At 41.1% G+C, this 19264-nt stretch overlaps 1 protein-coding gene across 4 annotated transcripts in view; it reads right to left on the bottom strand.

Annotated features, from left to right (window-relative positions):
* ebf2 (EBF transcription factor 2) overlaps positions 1-19264 on the bottom strand; it is a 51579-nt gene that overhangs the window by 29042 nt on the left and 3273 nt on the right. For all 4 annotated transcript variants that reach the window (XM_012958769.3, XM_012958768.3, NM_203869.1 and 1 more), the window contains 5 exon segments: positions 14820-14976; positions 14643-14706; positions 14185-14240; positions 13517-13590; positions 9023-9091 (listed from right to left, as the gene is read on the bottom strand). In XM_012958769.3, the coding sequence (XP_012814223.1) occupies positions 9023-9091; positions 13517-13590; positions 14185-14240; positions 14643-14706; positions 14820-14976 (420 nt within the window).

Here is a 19264-nt window from a genome sequence, read left to right on the forward strand (position 1 = left end):
GATTTCCTTTTTCTCTGTAATAATAAAACAGTGCCTTGAATTTGATCCCAGCTAAGATATAATTAATCCTTATTGGATGCAAAACAATCCTATTGGGTTTAATTAATGTTTTGTTGATTTTTAAGTAGACTTAAGGTATGGAGATCCAAATTACGGAAAGACACCTTATCTGGAATACCCCAGGTCCCGAGCATTCTGGATAACGGGTCCTATATCTGTACTTATAATCTGTGCTTAGTTAGTCATCTAAGTCTGTGTATAAAAAAATGTCATTTTATACACAACCTCAATTACATCTTCCAAAACCAAATATGATTGGCCCACTGGGGGCTCAATAACCACATTGCTGCTGCATATAGTTAAAGGCCACAGCAAACACAGAGTTTATGCTGCTGATCAAAACACTTTGGCCCATTAAGTAATCCTTTATAGCGTGGGAGAGAGACCCTCGCCGGTAATTATGTTGCTTGTTTCATGTTCAGCAGCTCTCACACACACACATATATACATATATATCCGAGGTGGGACGTGAAGCAGTTACTGTGCAAGGCTTGTCGGGTAGTTCCTCGCTCATTTTGAGGTCCGCAGGGATTCCCGGTTTTCCACACTCAGCAGAGCTGAGGTCAGAGGGTCAAAACAAAGAGATCCCCTTAGGATAGAAGGAGCCTACTTTCCACAACTAACAGCCTTCCTCCTACACTAACTGGGGCTGTGCGTAGCTCTACATACTGAAATTGCTCCGTCTATGGTTACCCAGACACCTCCCTGCTCCAAACCTAGCCGGGCTCATATATATGCACTCATGATGCCTCCACCACATTCTCTATCTCATTAACTGCTGCCTACAGCTCATTTCATGTTCTCAGATGTGATAATAGCAGGAGATGCTCTATGATAGATATTATATCCCTTATCCACTTACAGAATCCATATCCTGAAAGCACCGTGATGTCATTGTTCTATAGATAATGCAGTTAGGAGATGCAATATATTAGGGGCTGGCCTGGCAACATGTATATATATATTAAATGTGGTCTTGATTAAGGTCTTAGAAGGAGAACGAAAGGTTGACCTGGTCTGTAATGTATTAATGTTAATAAAAGCTACTTTTTTAAATGTTTCCCGGTGTGCACTACTCTACACATTAACTTATATATTATATATAAACATACATATATATATTTGGTTGGTTTGTCCCTGAGGAAGAGCACAGACAGTGCTCGAAACATTGGATTTTTTTCAATAAACACTTTTTTTCTTTGCATTAAGTCCCTGTGTGCAGTTTCTTTATATTATATTTTATATATATATATATATATATAAAACTCCTTGCATGCTATTCCTGGGGTGCCGCTCATAGGATATGGGAGGATGAAGCAGCCACATCACATCTCAACTGTACGCAAGTTAATTGCTTTCCTTTGCATTTTAAATGAGTTGTTTGATATAGGCATAGCAACGCCAATTAAGCTCAAATCTAAACCATATGGATCAGATACACTAGGGATATCAAATTTACTTCATCCACCCCCCCCATACAACAGATTTATTCAACAGATCTGAACACAAACACATTTGTTTCTAACACAGGATGCTGGGAGTTGTAGTGGTGTCAAGGGGGACATTTTAAAGGAACCTATATCTGAATTCAGCTGACAGAACACATAGCCCTGCCAGTTTGATCAACAGTATTTTAAGTTCATTATATATCTTTATTTTTATCCTTTCTTTTTATAATACCAACATATTTATTTACATGAGTCCCTGCCCCACTGGAACCTAACTGGTGCACCCCTATATGATGCCATATTCACAACCCTTACCCCCTGGGTGCCTGGGATGGTGCTAGTGGAAGCATTTGTAGTATGTTTTTGAGGGCCTACAGGGTGAGACAGGGGTTGTTCTTCTGTTTTTACGGGGTTCCTACTATTACAAACAGTGGTCTGTCAGGTTTTGGGTCACTTGGCACACAGTGTAGGGGATATTATATACATAAACGGTGCACTGCTGGTATGGTATAAACAGCATTGGTGTGCCAGATAAACAGTGCAAGGAATTACATGCTTCATGCTCCCGAGCCTGGCACAGACTTGCCAGATGTGCACATTAAATCTATTTCATATCCCCTGCCCTTAAGCAATATTGATGCCCATGGAGATGCACCTTAAAGCTGTGATACAAGAAACTATTTCAAACAAAATAACACCAATTAAAGTGGTACTGACTCCCTGTTACGCAGCAGGTATAGACATTCTATTACTTCTCTATAATCCCTAAAATTCCATATTTCCTTAAAAAAACACTATTCCTCCTATTGCTTCATCTAAATATAACAAAAAATATATTGGCAATATTATTATTTAATTTTTATAAACTATTATGTTACTCTGCAAATTGCATGATTGGAAATTTTCGACTTAATTATAAAATGGCTTCCATATTTCCCTATATATCCTGATGTTGACATTGGATTTTTGTAATATTTTCTTTCTAAGTGTGTTTGTTGTGCCTACAAAATGCCCTGTGTGCCGGCAGTCATGCTTAGGAGGCCACAATTGGGCACATTTTAGGGAGACGGCGGCAGTTGTTCTTGTCAGCCTTGGTTACTGAAGGTCTATCTTTCTCGCTGGGTCCTTCCTAGTCTCATTTAAGCTAAGAGTGGGACTTACTGGAAAGCCCTCTCTACTTATTGATGAGAGGTCACTCAGAATTGGTCCGTTCAATATTTAACGACTACGTGATTCTGCCTTTCCTGTTGTTTATTTTTTTCCTGCAAGTTCTCAGCTCAACAGACTCCCCACTCCTGAGGGGCACAAACATCAACCTCCCCCCCTTGGATTATACACATTTCCTTGGAACAGGCATGGACCAAATGAATTTCAGAGACGGGCCATAAACATCCAGTTAAATACATTCTATAAACCTCCACTCTGGGGACCCCTGGGGCTAACCAACAAACAAATGGGTCAGCAAGGTCAATATTAGGGTCACCGTACATTGGTACCTTCATAAGTCAATTCTCCTCAGTCGACCTCCAACACCTACTTAATGGAGAGATGACACCTAACACCCCCTTCTGAAAACAGAAATATATACTGAGGCCTCCAAGGTCCTTCTCTGGGGACAAATGTCAGTTTCTCCTAATGACAGCTCAATGAGAGGCCACAGCACAAGGGCACCATAGACTCCATGTAATAGTGAAGGCATAGCAAAGCCATTAGTCTCACCACACTTTAATTAGTCCAAAAAATGGCCTTCCTATAGGTTCATGAAGTGTTGGGCAAATACTTATTATCCAGATAAAATGACCATACACAAAGCATGCCTATATACCCTTACAGAAAGGAATAATCCATATAGAGCACCCACCAACATCTATGTACATAAAAGCAAGATATTTTGACAACGATTTCATATTTCCATATGCCTAAAATAAATACCTACTGAAATATGAAGTTGTGATATGCAACAAAGGCATAATACTAATTAAAACACAGAAGAAATAGCCTGTTAATGTTCTTGCGTCTATATATCCCTAATCACTCCAGAGAAGGTCTCTCCAGGCTTGCAGGCCTACATAATGAGTTGTGCTCTCTCCTCACCATGGCTAGAGTTTTATTACAATATCCAAGACGAATTTCCCAGGCCTGCACATTGCGGTGGGATCAGCGGAGCACTTTCCATTGCTTGTAATTAGGGCATATAACGCCGAGATCCTCCGTGTCTCATTAATGAACAGAACTCTCCTTTCCCACATGGATCCAGTACATTACATTGTATCCTTGCCCGAGCATTATAGAGTTTCCTGCCAATAAATTCACAAGGCTGCTCACACAGCCCAGAAAAAAATATGTTGCCCCCCCCCCCAGATCCGTTTATGGGGGTGTTTCATCATTTAGAAACAAATATAAGTTGGCAGCAAATGTTGGCTCTCAATAAATTGTATTCTCCATGACTTTTCCTAGCTATATTGTACATTTTCCTCTATTTGAAACACAAGCCAGACCCAGACAGCAGGTTCTGACTGCAGTAAAGTGTTACCATACACAACACATGAAAGATAAGAGTAAAAACATAGTTGAAAGCACATTTATACACCATTGCTCCAAATGTTTTATCCGTATAAAATGCATGAATAAAATGCTGCTGCATAGGAACCTTTAACGTTCCGTAATCGGCCCTCACAAGTCGCTCTCCACCAGTGCAAGTAAAAGGAAGGAGGGAGGAGATTTACAGCATATGTTAAGCTCAGATAATGATACTAAATGTGTTATTGGCCATGTAAAGGTTAACTTGGAAATAATTCACATTCCTAATGTAGCACAATACATTTCAAGTGGGTAATTAAGAGCTGTAGCATCACAGCGAATATGATTGATACTTCCAGCGTTGGGTGCACAGCTGATGTTCTGAGGAAAAGTCAGATACTAAGAACATACATTATATCATACACATTTGTACACATCTGCGCACACTTACTGAGACACCGCAATAATCCCAACCTGATCGTCTGAAGTCAGAAACCCAAAGGTTTTATAAAAACCCCAGCATTGTATGAGGTTTCCTGATAATCCTTGCCCTAATAATCTAGACTCAGGAGATCACCCAACCCAACAACCATTTTGGATTTGGCAATTGCTTGCAAGGCAATTGTCACATAGAAATGTTGCCTGCCACATTTCTGTACAACAAATAAATGCAAGTGGTTGCACCAATTAAGAGTCCATTGCAGGTCTTCTTTAGTAAGCCCACGTTCAACATGGAACCATGCACCTCGGATGGGGCCTGCACACCCACATTTTCCTCAAAGCTTATACCTATACTTAAATCCTCCCAACCATGAGGGTTCCCATAGCTAACCCACCCAACCAAGAGGGTTCTTACAGCCAACCCACCTAATCAAAAGGGTTCTTGCAGCCAATCCACCGAACCAAGAGAGTTCCCATAGCTAACCCACCTAACCAAGAGGGTTCTTACAGCCAATCCACTGAACCAAGAGGGTTCTCATCGCTAACCCACCTAACCAAGAGGGTTCCCATAGCTAACCCACCTAACCAAGAGGGTTCCCATAGCTAACCCACCTAACCAAGAGGGTTCCCATAGCTAACCCACCTAACCATGAGGGTTCCCATAGCCAACCCACCCAACTAAGAGGGTTCCCATAGCCAACCCACCCAACCAAGAGGGTTCATATAGCCAACCCACCCAAACAAGAGGTTTCCCATAGCCAACCCACCCAACTAAGACGGTTCACATAGCCAACCCACCCAAACAAGAGGTTTCCCATAGCCAATCTGCCCCCTGCTGGAAGTGTTTAAAAACTGTGAGTGATATCAGTAGTGGGGTAAGATGGACAAAGGGAACCAGAAATCATGTTACTAACAGGCTGAGTTGACTGAAACAGTGCTTTAAACAATGTTTTAAAAGGGCTTATTTACAAATGGTGGGGAAGGGTGCAAGCTGTCATGTACTTGTGATGGTCCTAAATGGACTCTTTCCTGATGTGTTGCATGGTGTCTGCAGGCCAATCAGTCTCGTAACCTAACTGGCCAATGTATGGGCCACCTTTAACCGGCCATGAAAATCTGAGCTAGTCCTATTATCTTGCAATCAATATCCTTATGTTACTTAGAAACCCAGCACCAACAACAGCAACCATCCCCCCATGTGTCACTTTGGCCTTCATTAATCATAAAGTGAGAAAACATATTCCGGGCATCACTCCAAGCCCTTGGTTGCTCCATAAAAGCTTTTCTACTAAGCGCAGATTTTTGGTGAAGCCTTTAATAATTTTGGAGAGGCTTTATAAGCTATATTTGGAGTGTTTTCACCTCTAGATAAATCCAGTGTCTCAGCAAAGCTGCACGTGTGCCCCGTTAGTAATGGGTTATAAATCAGCTCATGTTTCGGAAGCCAGAACACTGTCTTGTTTAAGTTTGGTTTGAGAATTTCTACCTAGGAGAAAAACCTGAGCAACCTGTACAGTAAATGCAACTATGTATTTGCCTCTGTCTATGGGCTGTAGCTTGACATAGACCTGCAACACTTGTATCTGCAGCAGACAACCTGTATTCCTAGAATAAAAGGCTTAATAACAGGAGGAAGAGATGGAAGGAGGGTGGGACTGATGCTGAATTCAGGGTCAGACTGGCCTATAACAGTACCAGAAGATCTGCCGGTGGATTCAGGCCCTAATGGCCCCAGATTAGGAGAATCCCATCTGTCTATCCTTAGTTCCATGGACACATACAAAAACCAATTTGGCACTGTCTAGCTCTAATTTCTGTGAAAGTGGTTATATAGTGGGCCCTAGGACTAGGAGACTTAGGCCAGAACCCATTCGACCTGTAGGTCAAGCAGATCTCACCTACAACTCTGCAGTAAGGTTCTGACATTGGTTCCTGATGGCTGCAGCTTTCTGTCAAGGAACGTCCAACCTACTGCCCTCCAGCTGTTTTTAAGTGCCCAGATGGTTATAGTTAGGGGTGGTTTAGGACAGAGACAGGCCTTAAATAAAGATGCTGTTGAACTGCAATTGAACAGCCAATTGAGGATTTCCCCCTTTTTCCTAATCCTGGCCCTTGTTGTAGGCCAACTTAACATCCTTGCTTCATGCAGAGCCTATCAACAAAGGTAAATATACAGAAAGATCAGATGTCTTTATAATATGCTTTCTGCCCGCCCCACTGAACTGTCCACATTCCACAAATGGCTGGTTAGGTTCAATATTTGTGGCCTGTGACATCCAGAGGGTGGTTAAAAAGCCACATAAATCACATACTGTGATCCTGACTGTGACCAGATTGCTGGAACGTTGTCACTGCATTCCGTCTGCATATTTAAACAATTAGGCAGCCACATATCACTTGAGCAGAGGAGGGTAACTTGATATATATCACACTCCGCTTGGAAGGAGATGATGCTCGGAACTATGGAGGAACTAGGAAAACACTGAGAAGTCTATCAGTGAATCCAAAATGAGGTCCATCACCAGTTTGCTCTGCAAAAAAGTTCTCTCTCTCTCTTCCTGCCTGTCCATCTGTTTCAGCAATGTCAATCTCCCAACTAACTACAACTCCCAGGGTCCCCAGCCGGCTGGCTACTACTGGCTCTGAGTCAAAGAAGCTGTGACAAGGTCCACTGTTTGCACTTAATATGCAGGAGTGTACAAAAAAAAAAAGCTTCAGGGGAAAATATTACCAGCCTGGAACCCATGGAACTGACACCAGATATTATATAATTACTAATGCATTTTAGCATTGGCAAAGATGTTGCAACAGGTTGCAGTTAAAAATCAGTTGTATTTTTCTACAATATTTCTGCAGTTTAAACAAAGAACATAAGGTAACAACAGGACAGTCATAATGATAATAAGAATATCAAAAAGACTTCAACATGGTTGAGGAAGAAATGCTACTAATGATCATTGTCACAAATGGCAATAACCCCACAGTTACAAATGTGACCACCATCATAGACCTCAATGAGACCTATCTTTGCAGCATAGACAAGTCCTTAGCCGCCAAGCATAGACTGTTTAATGCAAGTGATATTCTCACTCAGCCTATGTTCTGCGTGCACAATAAGCCATTCCCTTGTGCTTTACTGCCTTTGTAAAGGGAAGAAACTCTCATTTCCAATAAACCATTATTTCCTATTAACAAAATGAGCATCTGAGATATCAAATTACTTTTGTATTGGCTTCAGTATCTCTGATACTAATTGCACATCCTTGTAGCAAACAGTGCTAAATATACAGTAAATATGCAATCATGCTATTGTTGGGAAAATGATAAACAAAGCTATTTAACTTCGCTTTAAAGCGATTATTGAAAATATACTGTATACTGCCCAGATTAACCTTCGATCTTAATGCAGCTCTGTCACTTCTATTGTTTATAGACACAATTAATGAAGGTGTAATTAGAAATACATGGCGATAAGAGGCTGAGATTATTTGGTTCCGCCTGTGTGCGGAATGCGTGAGGAGCTGTGGGACGGTGTGCACGCACTGCATGTGTATTTGGAGGCCGTGGGTTGTGTCAATGAGAAAAGCAGATGTCCCAGGAATCTGACGGAAGCTTCAGACAAGGAAAGGCCTCCCAAGGCAAGAGTGGAATATTTACCAAGAAATCCTCTGGGTGGTAGGGGCCTGTATAAACCCTGTGACAGGCCTTTAGGAAAATGCTCTCTGACAATTGTTTTCATTCTAAACAATATTGTTTTTGCTTATTTTTATTAGACTATACCACCATTTTATCACTAATAGCACATCAGATATCATTAAGGATAGGAAAACTATTATATATATACTTTCCAGAGTCCAAGGTAGAAGCCTCCCATGTAAGTGGGTGTGGTTTTTTTTTTGGCCTATTTTGGGACAGTAACGCCAAAAAATAAAAGCGTATCAAAGTAATTTAAATATTAAGTACTGTTGCCCCGCACTGGTAAAAGTTTCTTGCTTGCTTCAGAACCCCAACTATTGTTTATATATAAACAAAGCAGCCATTTGGTTAGCTATTCAAAGTGCCTTGAGAGGAAACTTCCGCGATTTCAGTGAAAATGCAGCCACCGCGTATGCCATCCCACCAGCGATTTACATTTTCGCTGGCGGGCGACTAATCTCCCCGTGTGCCAGAGCCCTAATAGGGCTAAATGGCACAGGTTACATAGCAGATAACAGATAAGCTCTGTTAAACACCACTGTATTCAGCAGAGCTTATCTGTTCTTAGCTATGATCCATGAGCCTTTTTCCAGTTTAAATGGCTGTCCCTGTAGCTACACAGCAGGTTATTTATATATACTATAGTAGTACCTGTGCTTGGCAGCAGTGCCTTATATTTGTATTATTTTAAAACACTTTCATTTTTGGTTATTTCTGCTCTTAAAATTGAAATGTTGGGAGGTATGCCTATACAAGAGCCGTTAAAGCTCATGGTTTCCATCCTTAAATCATCCTAGTGGCCAAATAGTAGTGCACTAAGGAGAAATGAAACATAGACATAAGCATCCTTTTCCTACCTGTCAATGATGACGGGATCTGACGGGGTCTCATTCCGATTCCCGCAGCTCTTCTTTTCACAGCAGCGACTGTAGAACACATGAGGAGGGAGAGAGTGAGAATGGTTTGGGTAAACATAAGCTGAGTGTAGGTGGGAAACTGTGAAGTGTGCAAAGGGCAAGTGTGATATGAAACATCCCTCCAGTTGCTTGAGTTGTAGTTCAACAACCAGAAATGGTTTATGCACAAGTCTCATAATTAGGGATCCGTCAATGCTATGGGCCCTGAAGCATGTGAAGCACGTGATTTGACTTGCTGCTGCAGTACTGGGAGATACATATATGCCTCTGAGATAGACTATGTGCCTCTGAGAGAGACATGTTCACCTATGGGAGACATATGTACCTCTGGGAGAGGTGTACCTGCCCCTAGGACATACATGCCCCTGGGAGAGAGGTATGTGCCCCTAAGAGAGATGTACTATACATGCCACTGGGTTGGATAAAGTAGCTCTAGTAAGAGAAATGTATGTGCCTCTGGGAAAGACATACATGTCCCAAAGAGTAAAGTAAGTGCTTCTGGGAGAGATATCTGTGCCTCTGGGAAGAGACATATGTCATATTGGAAAAGAGAATCTGTAGGCAGGGAAAAGGGGTGCAAAGTCATTATCTTGCTTGGGGCCTGGACTCAATCCATCTCTGTCACTAGCACTTGGAAGGCCACATCTTAGACATGAATGATGCAACTAATTAACAACATCGATCATTTATTACACAGATTAATACATATAATAATTATTATATTATCCTTAATTTATACAGTACAGGCATATTATGCATAGCTTTACAAAGTATGTTCCATCAGTCACATTAATCCTCGCCCTAATGAAGTTTGTGATCTAATTTCCCTATCATAATCACAGATATAAATACATATGTACACACACACTACGTAATAGGAAAATATACCATTTACAACTATGAAGATTTTCATTCATCCAGGTCATGGTATATCTAATATAAATAAATCTAAAGCAACTGGACTTCTTCAGAAGCTGCTCAGATGAGTAGTGAAACGTCTTCAATGATTACTTAGCAAGTCCAGTTGCTTAAGATTTACTTATATTAGATATACCATTCACAGTTTCTGGCCACACGTCTATATCTATCTATCTATCTATCTATCTATCTATCTATCTATCTATCTATCATCTATCTGTCTATCTATCTATCTTTCTATCTATCTATCTATTTATCTATCTATCCTCATCAGTGCAACCTGTATGGCAGCTCCATTTCATATGAATAAGTGGAAAAATTCAGATAAATAATGCTGCCTGTGCATATTAACCCATTATTATATGCTTCTCAAAGCACTTTTAGGAAGATTAAAGTGAACATAAACCTTGAAGCAGTGATTGCTTTGCCTTTAATGGTGCCATAAAAACCTGTGCATTATGTATAAACTTAATTTTTTTTCTCTTAGTTTCATGTACTTTTTGCAACTGGTCCAATAAAATATTAATATGTGAGCGGAGCCCAGATGCCCCCTGATTGAAGCATTGCTCTGCACTTGCAGACACATTACACACACACACTGTGCTGGAGGGCTGGATTGCCGGCAGCCTTTGTGTTGCATTCTGCTCCTGCTGATTGCATAACAAAAGTGTGTAAATTCCCACCATCTGTCTGAGCAGGGGCAGGGTGACCAGCAGCCTTGTGCAGTGTCCCAGCTGTGAGCTACGCCGGGCTGTCACATTCCCATTCTTTTTAACCAGCTGTAAGGGCCGGCATTGCCCCCATTAGTCTGCTTCACATTAAAATGTCCTATTACCCTCACGTACAGGAGCACCGAGATAACTGCTGCTTGGGGGATAACAACTGGGATCCTGTTTCAGGGTAATTGGCACAGATTGCATAGGAGGAGCAGCCATCACTCCCTGAGCATACTGGGAGAGGGACAAGTCCATGCAATCTGCCCTCACCTACCTGCTCCCCTGCCTTCCTATCATACACCATATATTATTCATTCAGTTTATTTATAAAGTGCCAATTGCACTTCTGTGCAAGGCTAGCGACTAAGTAACACAATGAGAGGCCAGTGGGGAAGGATTCTATGATCCATTCTATGATTCTATGATTCTATGATCCATTCTGGAAGGAAGATCCACCGAATATCCTATAAATATCCAGGGGCAGATGAAAGTACCCTAAAAGAGCCTATTTCATTAAGATCTTGTTCTGCTAAGGTCTGATAGTAAGGGCCAGCTTTCAACATCATCATTCTGTTTTTAACTGGGAAACTACAACTCCCAGCATCACTCACCAGCCAGTGGCTTAACTAGAACGTAATAGGCCCCCAGCATGTTAGAGCTTCCTTGACTCTAGGAATAAGCCCTTTTGATAAACATATATTATATTATATATATTATAGTCATCAATCAGTGCCCCTTATACCTGTAGGGCCCCCCAGCAGTAGCAGGGTCTGTTTCTCCCATTGTTACCAGTATTGACCAGGTTTGTAACTCATCAGCATAGAGCCAGACTCTCTATATTCAGATAGAGATTTTTGGGGTTACCAAATATACTGGGAAGGGGCTCTAATATAAAGAGAGGCTGAAAGACGATAAGTATTTTGTGTCATTGGTTCAGCAGAAACACTTTGTTCCTTTGAAAGTGACGCACAGCATTTATAACGCCATTGCTCCCTGCGTTCTCCCCTCCGCTGCCGCTCGTATTCATTTCAGGGGCAACTTTCAGGTTTCTAGAACTTGAGATGGAAAAAAAAAAGTGTGACAATTCCCTGATCTAGGCTGGGCGATGAGGCACAAGTCACTAATTGGGTGCAGTAACTAATTAGCCTTTTGTTCCAGGGCTAAGTCAGTAAGTAGTGAGCAAAATGGCAGCTTAATATAGAAAGGGAGCTGCTATTAACTCTAACCTCAAAGCTTTGTTTTTCTAATTTGTCCTGTAGGGTGGATGGGGAAATGAGCTGTTAAAGCTAGAGGCTCCGCCGTGAAGCCAAAGTGGGTGGCCGGCATACAGAGTATGTCATTAAGCATGGATAGTACTGAAGAAAGAGTAGTATATACATGGCGAAGCTCCCCAACAAAAGTGTTTAGGGGGGGTTTACAGTAAGGCTTTTTGATAAGGGCAAACAATGGCTACCTACCCATGATATCACTATTAATTGCTAATAAGGCACATCTACACATGGCACTTCCTGCAGTATCGCATCATTTCCCCTGGCATGTAATCTCCATGGCAATCATACTGTAAGCTGAGAATCTTCACCTATAGGTCAGCACCCTATAAATATACCCTTATACTGTTTAGGGTGGGTCACCATGAACCCTCTAAATACAAGAAAGTTTCTCCATTCATACTAAACATTTATTTAAATAGGGTACAGATCTATTTTTTTGGGCCCTGAATCTAATTCTACACCTGAATGTGGGTCCCCCCACTGTAATAAGCCAATATTTCCATTTAATCCTTAAATATAACTAATATATATTCCCTGCAAAGCTTCCAGGCACATTTACCCATCCAGCCTGCAGTACGTTGCTTGGGGCCCTGGAACTCTGTAGTGTCGGCTATATAATAAGGAATTCTCCACATCTCTAAGTTTTTTTGACAAACTCTATACTGAGCGACGGCCTGGCAATGATCCCTAGTGGGAAGAGTGTGAAACTGTGCCTTTCATTTATTTAACTGAGTTAAACCTGGCAAATTATTTTAATTTCCCTGCGGTTGGATCTCGCACTCATAACGGAACTGCTAATGGATTTCTCTCTCCACAAGGTAACGTTATATATGACCAGAGACACCGGGAGCTGGCAATCTCCAGCGCTTCAGCCTTCAGGGAATCCGATTCCAATCGCAATCTGTCTTGTTTTCATGCAAAGGAGATACAAAATGGCTGCTAACAAAGATATGCCATCCTTGAAAGATCACGCATTTCGTGCATATACTTGCCACTGCATATTTTCACATATAGGTTAAGGCACATGGAAACAAAATCACTAGTAACATAAATTAGAATATTCATTCTTAAATTATATATCTTACAACAGTTATGTATTATGGGAGGCCTTAGGGTTATTTGGGGCCTCCCTAAGCATTTTAGGGCCCTATGGCCTGTCTGTGGGCTCCACAGGCATTCTTATTTTAATATACTCCAGACATTTAGGGGCACCAGTGATGTTGCCCATAGCAACCAATCAGATCTTTGCTTTTGTTTTCTAATGTGTAGGTGACCATTACATTCTAATTGCTGATTGGTTGCTATGGGCCACATCATTGCACACTGTAATAAATATGCCCCTTAATGTGATCCAGTGTATTGGTGCCAATAATCAAATAACCAGAGCTGCCGGTATGGGTGTATCCTGCGTTTTGGCTCCATATGTTGGACCAGTTTAGCCAAGAGAAGCCATATTGCCAGACATTATCTGCCAGTGTATGTGAGCACGCAGACTGTTAGAATGAGAAGGGAATAAGGAGCACCCTTACCTGCACATGACCTCGTGTGTGAGCAGCACCCTGCACATCTCCGGGTTCTTGTTCTGACCTTCATAAGCTATTGGCTAGAGAATCAAAGAGAACAATAAGTATAAGCCTGGGACCTGGGGCCACTTCCACAGCATTTACATCCTTGTACTGGTTGCCTTCAGAAATTTTGCATCCATTGCCAATTGCTGAGTTTTTCTTGGTAACATGAAGGGCTGCCTTCAGAAATCATTGGGTCCTATACTACTAAGCAGGAATTTCTCTCCCCAGGGTGCCCTAGTTACTAGTCCACTGCCCCCCCTCCAACCCCCCATCCCAGTATCTCTGGGTGGTGGCTCCACCAAATTAGTAGAATGACGCCCCAATAAGGAATAATGGCCAACACCCCTCTCTCCTTTCAAAGACCAAAGTTTGCAGTTTCATGGGCCCTGCTCCCACAGGACCCCTGACTGGCATCTGCACTGCACCCCCAAAGCATGGTAAAATGTAAAATTAAATACTGGGGGGTACTACACTGTTGATCCAGAAGAAAACACTCCTCTCAGACTCATTAGTACCAAAGGGGATGTTGCCTTGTGTAAATATATGAAGTATGACACATTGTAGCCCTCTGCCATTCGCCAACCCATAAAAATATGTTTTTTGGGGGGTAGAAACTAATACGAACGTACCTGCTTTGTCACCGAGTCAATAAGCCTCACGTAGAGATCCTGCTCAGTCCGGACACCTGTGGAAAGACCAATTGGCAGTCAGTTAAGGGGTCTGTGGTTGGGTAATTGGGGCCATTTTTAGGCATCTTGATCTCCAAAGTCCTTGATATGAGAACTGCAGCAATCAGAACTCTTTGGGAGATTGACTAATATGGGACCAGCTTGCTTTGGCCCACTGCTTAACTAATGCACTGGCACCCATTAAGGTGCAATTCTGATGCTTGAAAGTGGCAGTCTTGTTGTCAGTCTAAAATAGCATTCTGCTGCAATTCTATCAGGGATTATTAAATAAAATGTATTATTATATAAAATGGACTGCATAAGTAAAGCTTTAGAACCCTTGGGTGATCCTGCCTTGCCATAGGGGTGCATTAAGTGTGGGGGGACAGCTGGTGACATGATGTTACACGAGGACTCACCATTGCTGTACAGGAGCTGCAGTTTGTAGTGGGTCCCATTATTGGTCTTCTCTGTGCTTAATTCCTGAACAATAGAAAAGGAGAGGGTTATATCAGAGTGACAAGTGCTGTAACTAATATACATATTGCCCAGTTACTCCCTTAAGTTGATTATCATGGAAACATGGCCCAACTCACCTTCTCGTTCTCCACAAAGTCCACAAAGGCTGTGCGCTCAATCTCTATTGGCTGCCCCTGTCGGTCATACAGAGCAAGCACAAAATGGAAGAAGTTTGATTTGCGCAGGTTGGATGGGGGCTGCTTCTCAAAGTGAGCCCGGGACACTGCCACCCCACTGCAAGAGACAGAGAGAAAGCATGTGCTCCATAAGAATATGCACTGTATAGTTCCCCCCCAACTACAGGAGATGTACTGCTATATACAACACACTGCCGGTTCTTTTTGTCCTCTCTGCAACATGGAAAACACAAGAGGAGCACTGAGATACAGCGGCACCAAGGCCTTTACTGGAGCCCAGATGTTGCTATAAATTGTATAGGACCCAAGGGTGGCCCTATCTGCTAGAGATCACAGTGCCATATGATAGGCAGCGCACTACCCATCCCCAGCTCCAATACATGCACTAACCAGTTATATGCGCTTTATTGGCCTCCCTAATTAAAGGAGATATGCTCACTGCACTGTTCTGTATTTCTCTCCCCAGTCAAGGGAGGCATACGGTCCCACTGCCAGTACTCTCTTATATGTATTGCACTATGTGCTCTACCTACTCCCAGTGCTAAACATAACATTCCCTGATATTTACTCTGTGCAGTGCCTCTCCTATTTGCCAGTACACAAGGCACTTATAAGTATATATACTGCAGTACCCTCAGCTTCTCAACCACTGCAGATATTAAAATGCACCACTATATGTACTGCCCTGCGGTTCCCCCTACTGCAAAAGATATAATATATATATATATATATATATATATATATATATACATATATATATATATATATATATATATATATATATATACAAGGCAACATATTACTGTAAGAGGTAAAATGCAATACTATATGCTGTTCTACTACACCTCTCCCACACTGCAAGGGTTAATGTATACTTTTCTATACACACAGTTCCCTTTGCATCTCCCATACAGGAGAATATCTGCGCCACTAAATTCACTTCACAGTATCCAAAAGTGAAATGTTTCTCCATGTGACAAAATACAGTTATACACTATGCAGTATTATGTACTTAAACTCCTCCTGGGATTCTCCCCATCACTGGAGAGAAAATGTACTGCAAAAGATAGATAGATAGATAGATAGATAGATAGATAGATAGATAGATAGATAGATGATAGATAGATAGATAGATAGATAGATAATAGATAGATAGACAGATAGATGATAGATAGATAGATGATAGATAGATAGATAGATAGATAATAGATAGATGATAGATAGATAGATGATAGATAGATGATAGATAGATAGATAGATAGATAGATAGATAGATAGATAGATAGATAGATAGATAGATAGATCTGGATATAAGCTCTATAAAACATCCGGAACATCTGCAAGAAATACATTATAATGTACATTGGTGATGTTCTTCAGCCCCTGCTCCAATTTACTCTAAACAGTATAACAGCCAGTGGTCAGAATAGAAGTTACTGGGCCCTACGGCAAAATCTTATCTTTTTTAGGTTCCCTTGATACCCTGAACCCCTTAGGAAGTGTATTTGTTTTACACATTTGTACAGTGACATTGGACAGACAGACACTGAGGGCGCAGAGGTTTCATTTTATGGTCCGTTCCAGTACATACAGTACATCATTCACACTCTAGTACACAGTGAGGGAGATACTACAGTGTGTAGTTTTATTTTTGTGTGTGTGTGTTTTACTTATTTTTCATTGTTTCCAGTCTCTGAGCCTGGATTTTAATAAAAATTTAATTTCTTGCCTTTCACTTCACTCCCTCTCCTCTTTTCCATTCTGTTATTCAACTCTACATGGCGGCTACAGTCACTGACCGCTGCATAAAAACCCTACGGGCCCTGAACAAACTGGTTTAATAATTTCACAACCACAGAATAACAGTCCCACAAGGTAAGGCATATTTCCCCTTTTGTTGTTTGTTGCAGCTTTGTGAGTGTATGCACTAAAATATCGGAATATAAGGGAATATATGCTTTATCTATGAAATATCCATCTCATGCAAGGGGTACAATCTACACTAATTCCATTCTATCAGAAAAGTTACATCCATATGTACTACATAAATAATGTAAAATACACACAATATAATATATACTCCATCCAATGCAAACCCTTTACTCCCTGCCGTTACACAATATAAAACTGTTGCATACACTGCAATTATGTAAAATACAGACAGACGGTGTGTAATTCCATGTTAGCTACTAGGCTAAATAACATGGCTAAATGCAGTGTATTCCCCCCAGTGTAATTGGCTGCTATATGCAGTTACTGACTCTTATTCACTGTATTCAACTAAATAGGTTTATGACCACAAAAAACTAAAATATTACCCTCAACTCTCAAAGTATGCCCCTTACTTTACCTAACACCCCCCTCCATTTGATGTGTGAAGGAAAATGCTGCTACCTGCATAAGAATTAAATGTTTTACAAAACGCCCAAACTGTTCCTATCAGTGAAACCATTAAAAAATGTATAATGCACAGTATATACAATACATAGCACAACTGGCACCTACCTACTGTACAGCTCTGCCCAACACACTGCAAGCATAGACTCTGTAACATACTACACTGATAGTATCCTGCCATCAAACCTAGAGCAAACTAATATTATATATACTGCCACTGCCCTGCAAGGATACAGGCACCATAATACTCTGGGTATTAAACTAACAGCACCCAGCAAGGAGACCTAAACTATAAAACTACCTCTAACGATATAAGTACTATAATACTCTATACCATATGGTATTAGTACTTTGCAAGGGCATCTGTAAACTAGTAGTATAAACTGCTACATTGCAAGGCTATGGGTACTGCAATACTCCGTACGGCACACTACTAGTACTCTGCAGTATTTGTAACTAGTAATATCAGCTGCTTTACTGCTGGAATAAGGGATGTGCAATACTTTTTTACATCACACTTTCAGTACTCGTCTGTAATATGTAGGCACTGTAATATCAGCTGCTTCTGCACTGCAACTATATGGGCTGTATTAACCATTACTCCCCCTTGCAGAAATACCTATAAGCTATAACAGAGTGCCAAATTCTTATTCTTATGGCATCAGGAATGTAAAGCTCAGATACAGCCGTACCCTGTGAACTCCTGTACGATTGCTCTGCGGTGACTACTGGTATTGTTTTATATGTGCCACCACTGAATAGTACGTCTGATGTACTAAATACATACCCTATGTACAGCACTGATAAGTATTCTAATAGTGGCGCATACCCTCTGTGTTACAAAGTTCCTACCACTAACACAGTCCTAAACCCTCCCTATATATGTATCCATGGAGCAAATACTGGGTAAGTTCTAATATAATCTGATGCCGTCCTTACCAGCATAATGATATTTACCCCCATGTGTACTCTACCAAGTTACTTGCAGCTATATTTATATAAGCTAGACAGCCCCTGTACTGAGATATTCACAACTATGCTTAGTTATATTAATTATACAGCCCCTGTACTAAGTATAGTTGGGAATAACTCAGTTATATTAATTATACAGCCTCTGTGCCATTCTGTACATATGAAGCACTGTATATCAGATCAACTTTTCAACTTCTATAACAAATAACTAACTTGGTACACCCATAAACTTATAGTACAGTAATATCATATATATTGTACTGCCATATATATAATATTGTACTGCCATGTCACCCTCAGCTATACATATAGAACAGTCACTGTACCAGGTTATTTCCCACTGTACTTACAGTTGTTAGATATAAACTTACCAGACACTTAACCACAGCATATTTATATATTTCACTCTATAACTCTACTAAAGCACACCTATCCCTCATATAAACTATACTGCCACTCTACCAAATTACTAATATTTACCATCTTGTAAAGGATACAGTGACTGTACCAAGGCACTCATAAAAACCTTTATATTAGCAAGTGGCAAATATCCACCCTTATTTAGCAGCCACAGTAAGAACGAACCCAAATCTCCCCTTTTATGACCTATAAACTATGTACCAAATGACTCGCTTGTACCAAATTTTGGGGAGATACAAATACAGTATCTATTAAATACACGTATCTATAAACCGCATTATCCTCACTCTGTATGGCTACCGGCCCCAAAATCGTATTTCCCCTACAGATGTCTCCCTGTCCGTATTGGGCTCAGACCCGACGCCCGTTTATTTGCGCCCGGGCAGTTAGTGGGCGCTCGGAACCCGCATGTATCTGCACTCAGTCTGTTTGCGCTGCGCTCCCAGCGCGGAACCTCCGGATTTACTTATACCTGTACTTCTTATCCGACCCGAGTTCTACAGGCGCACATCCACTCACAGGGGCATCTAAAGTTTTTTCAGGCAAAAGTATCGGAACAGAACTTCCAGGCAGATGCCATGTTCTTACACCCTGTG

Source organism: Xenopus tropicalis, chromosome 3, assembly GCF_000004195.4.
Source record: "Xenopus tropicalis strain Nigerian chromosome 3, UCB_Xtro_10.0, whole genome shotgun sequence".
Lineage (NCBI taxonomy): Eukaryota > Metazoa > Chordata > Amphibia > Anura > Pipidae > Xenopus > Xenopus tropicalis.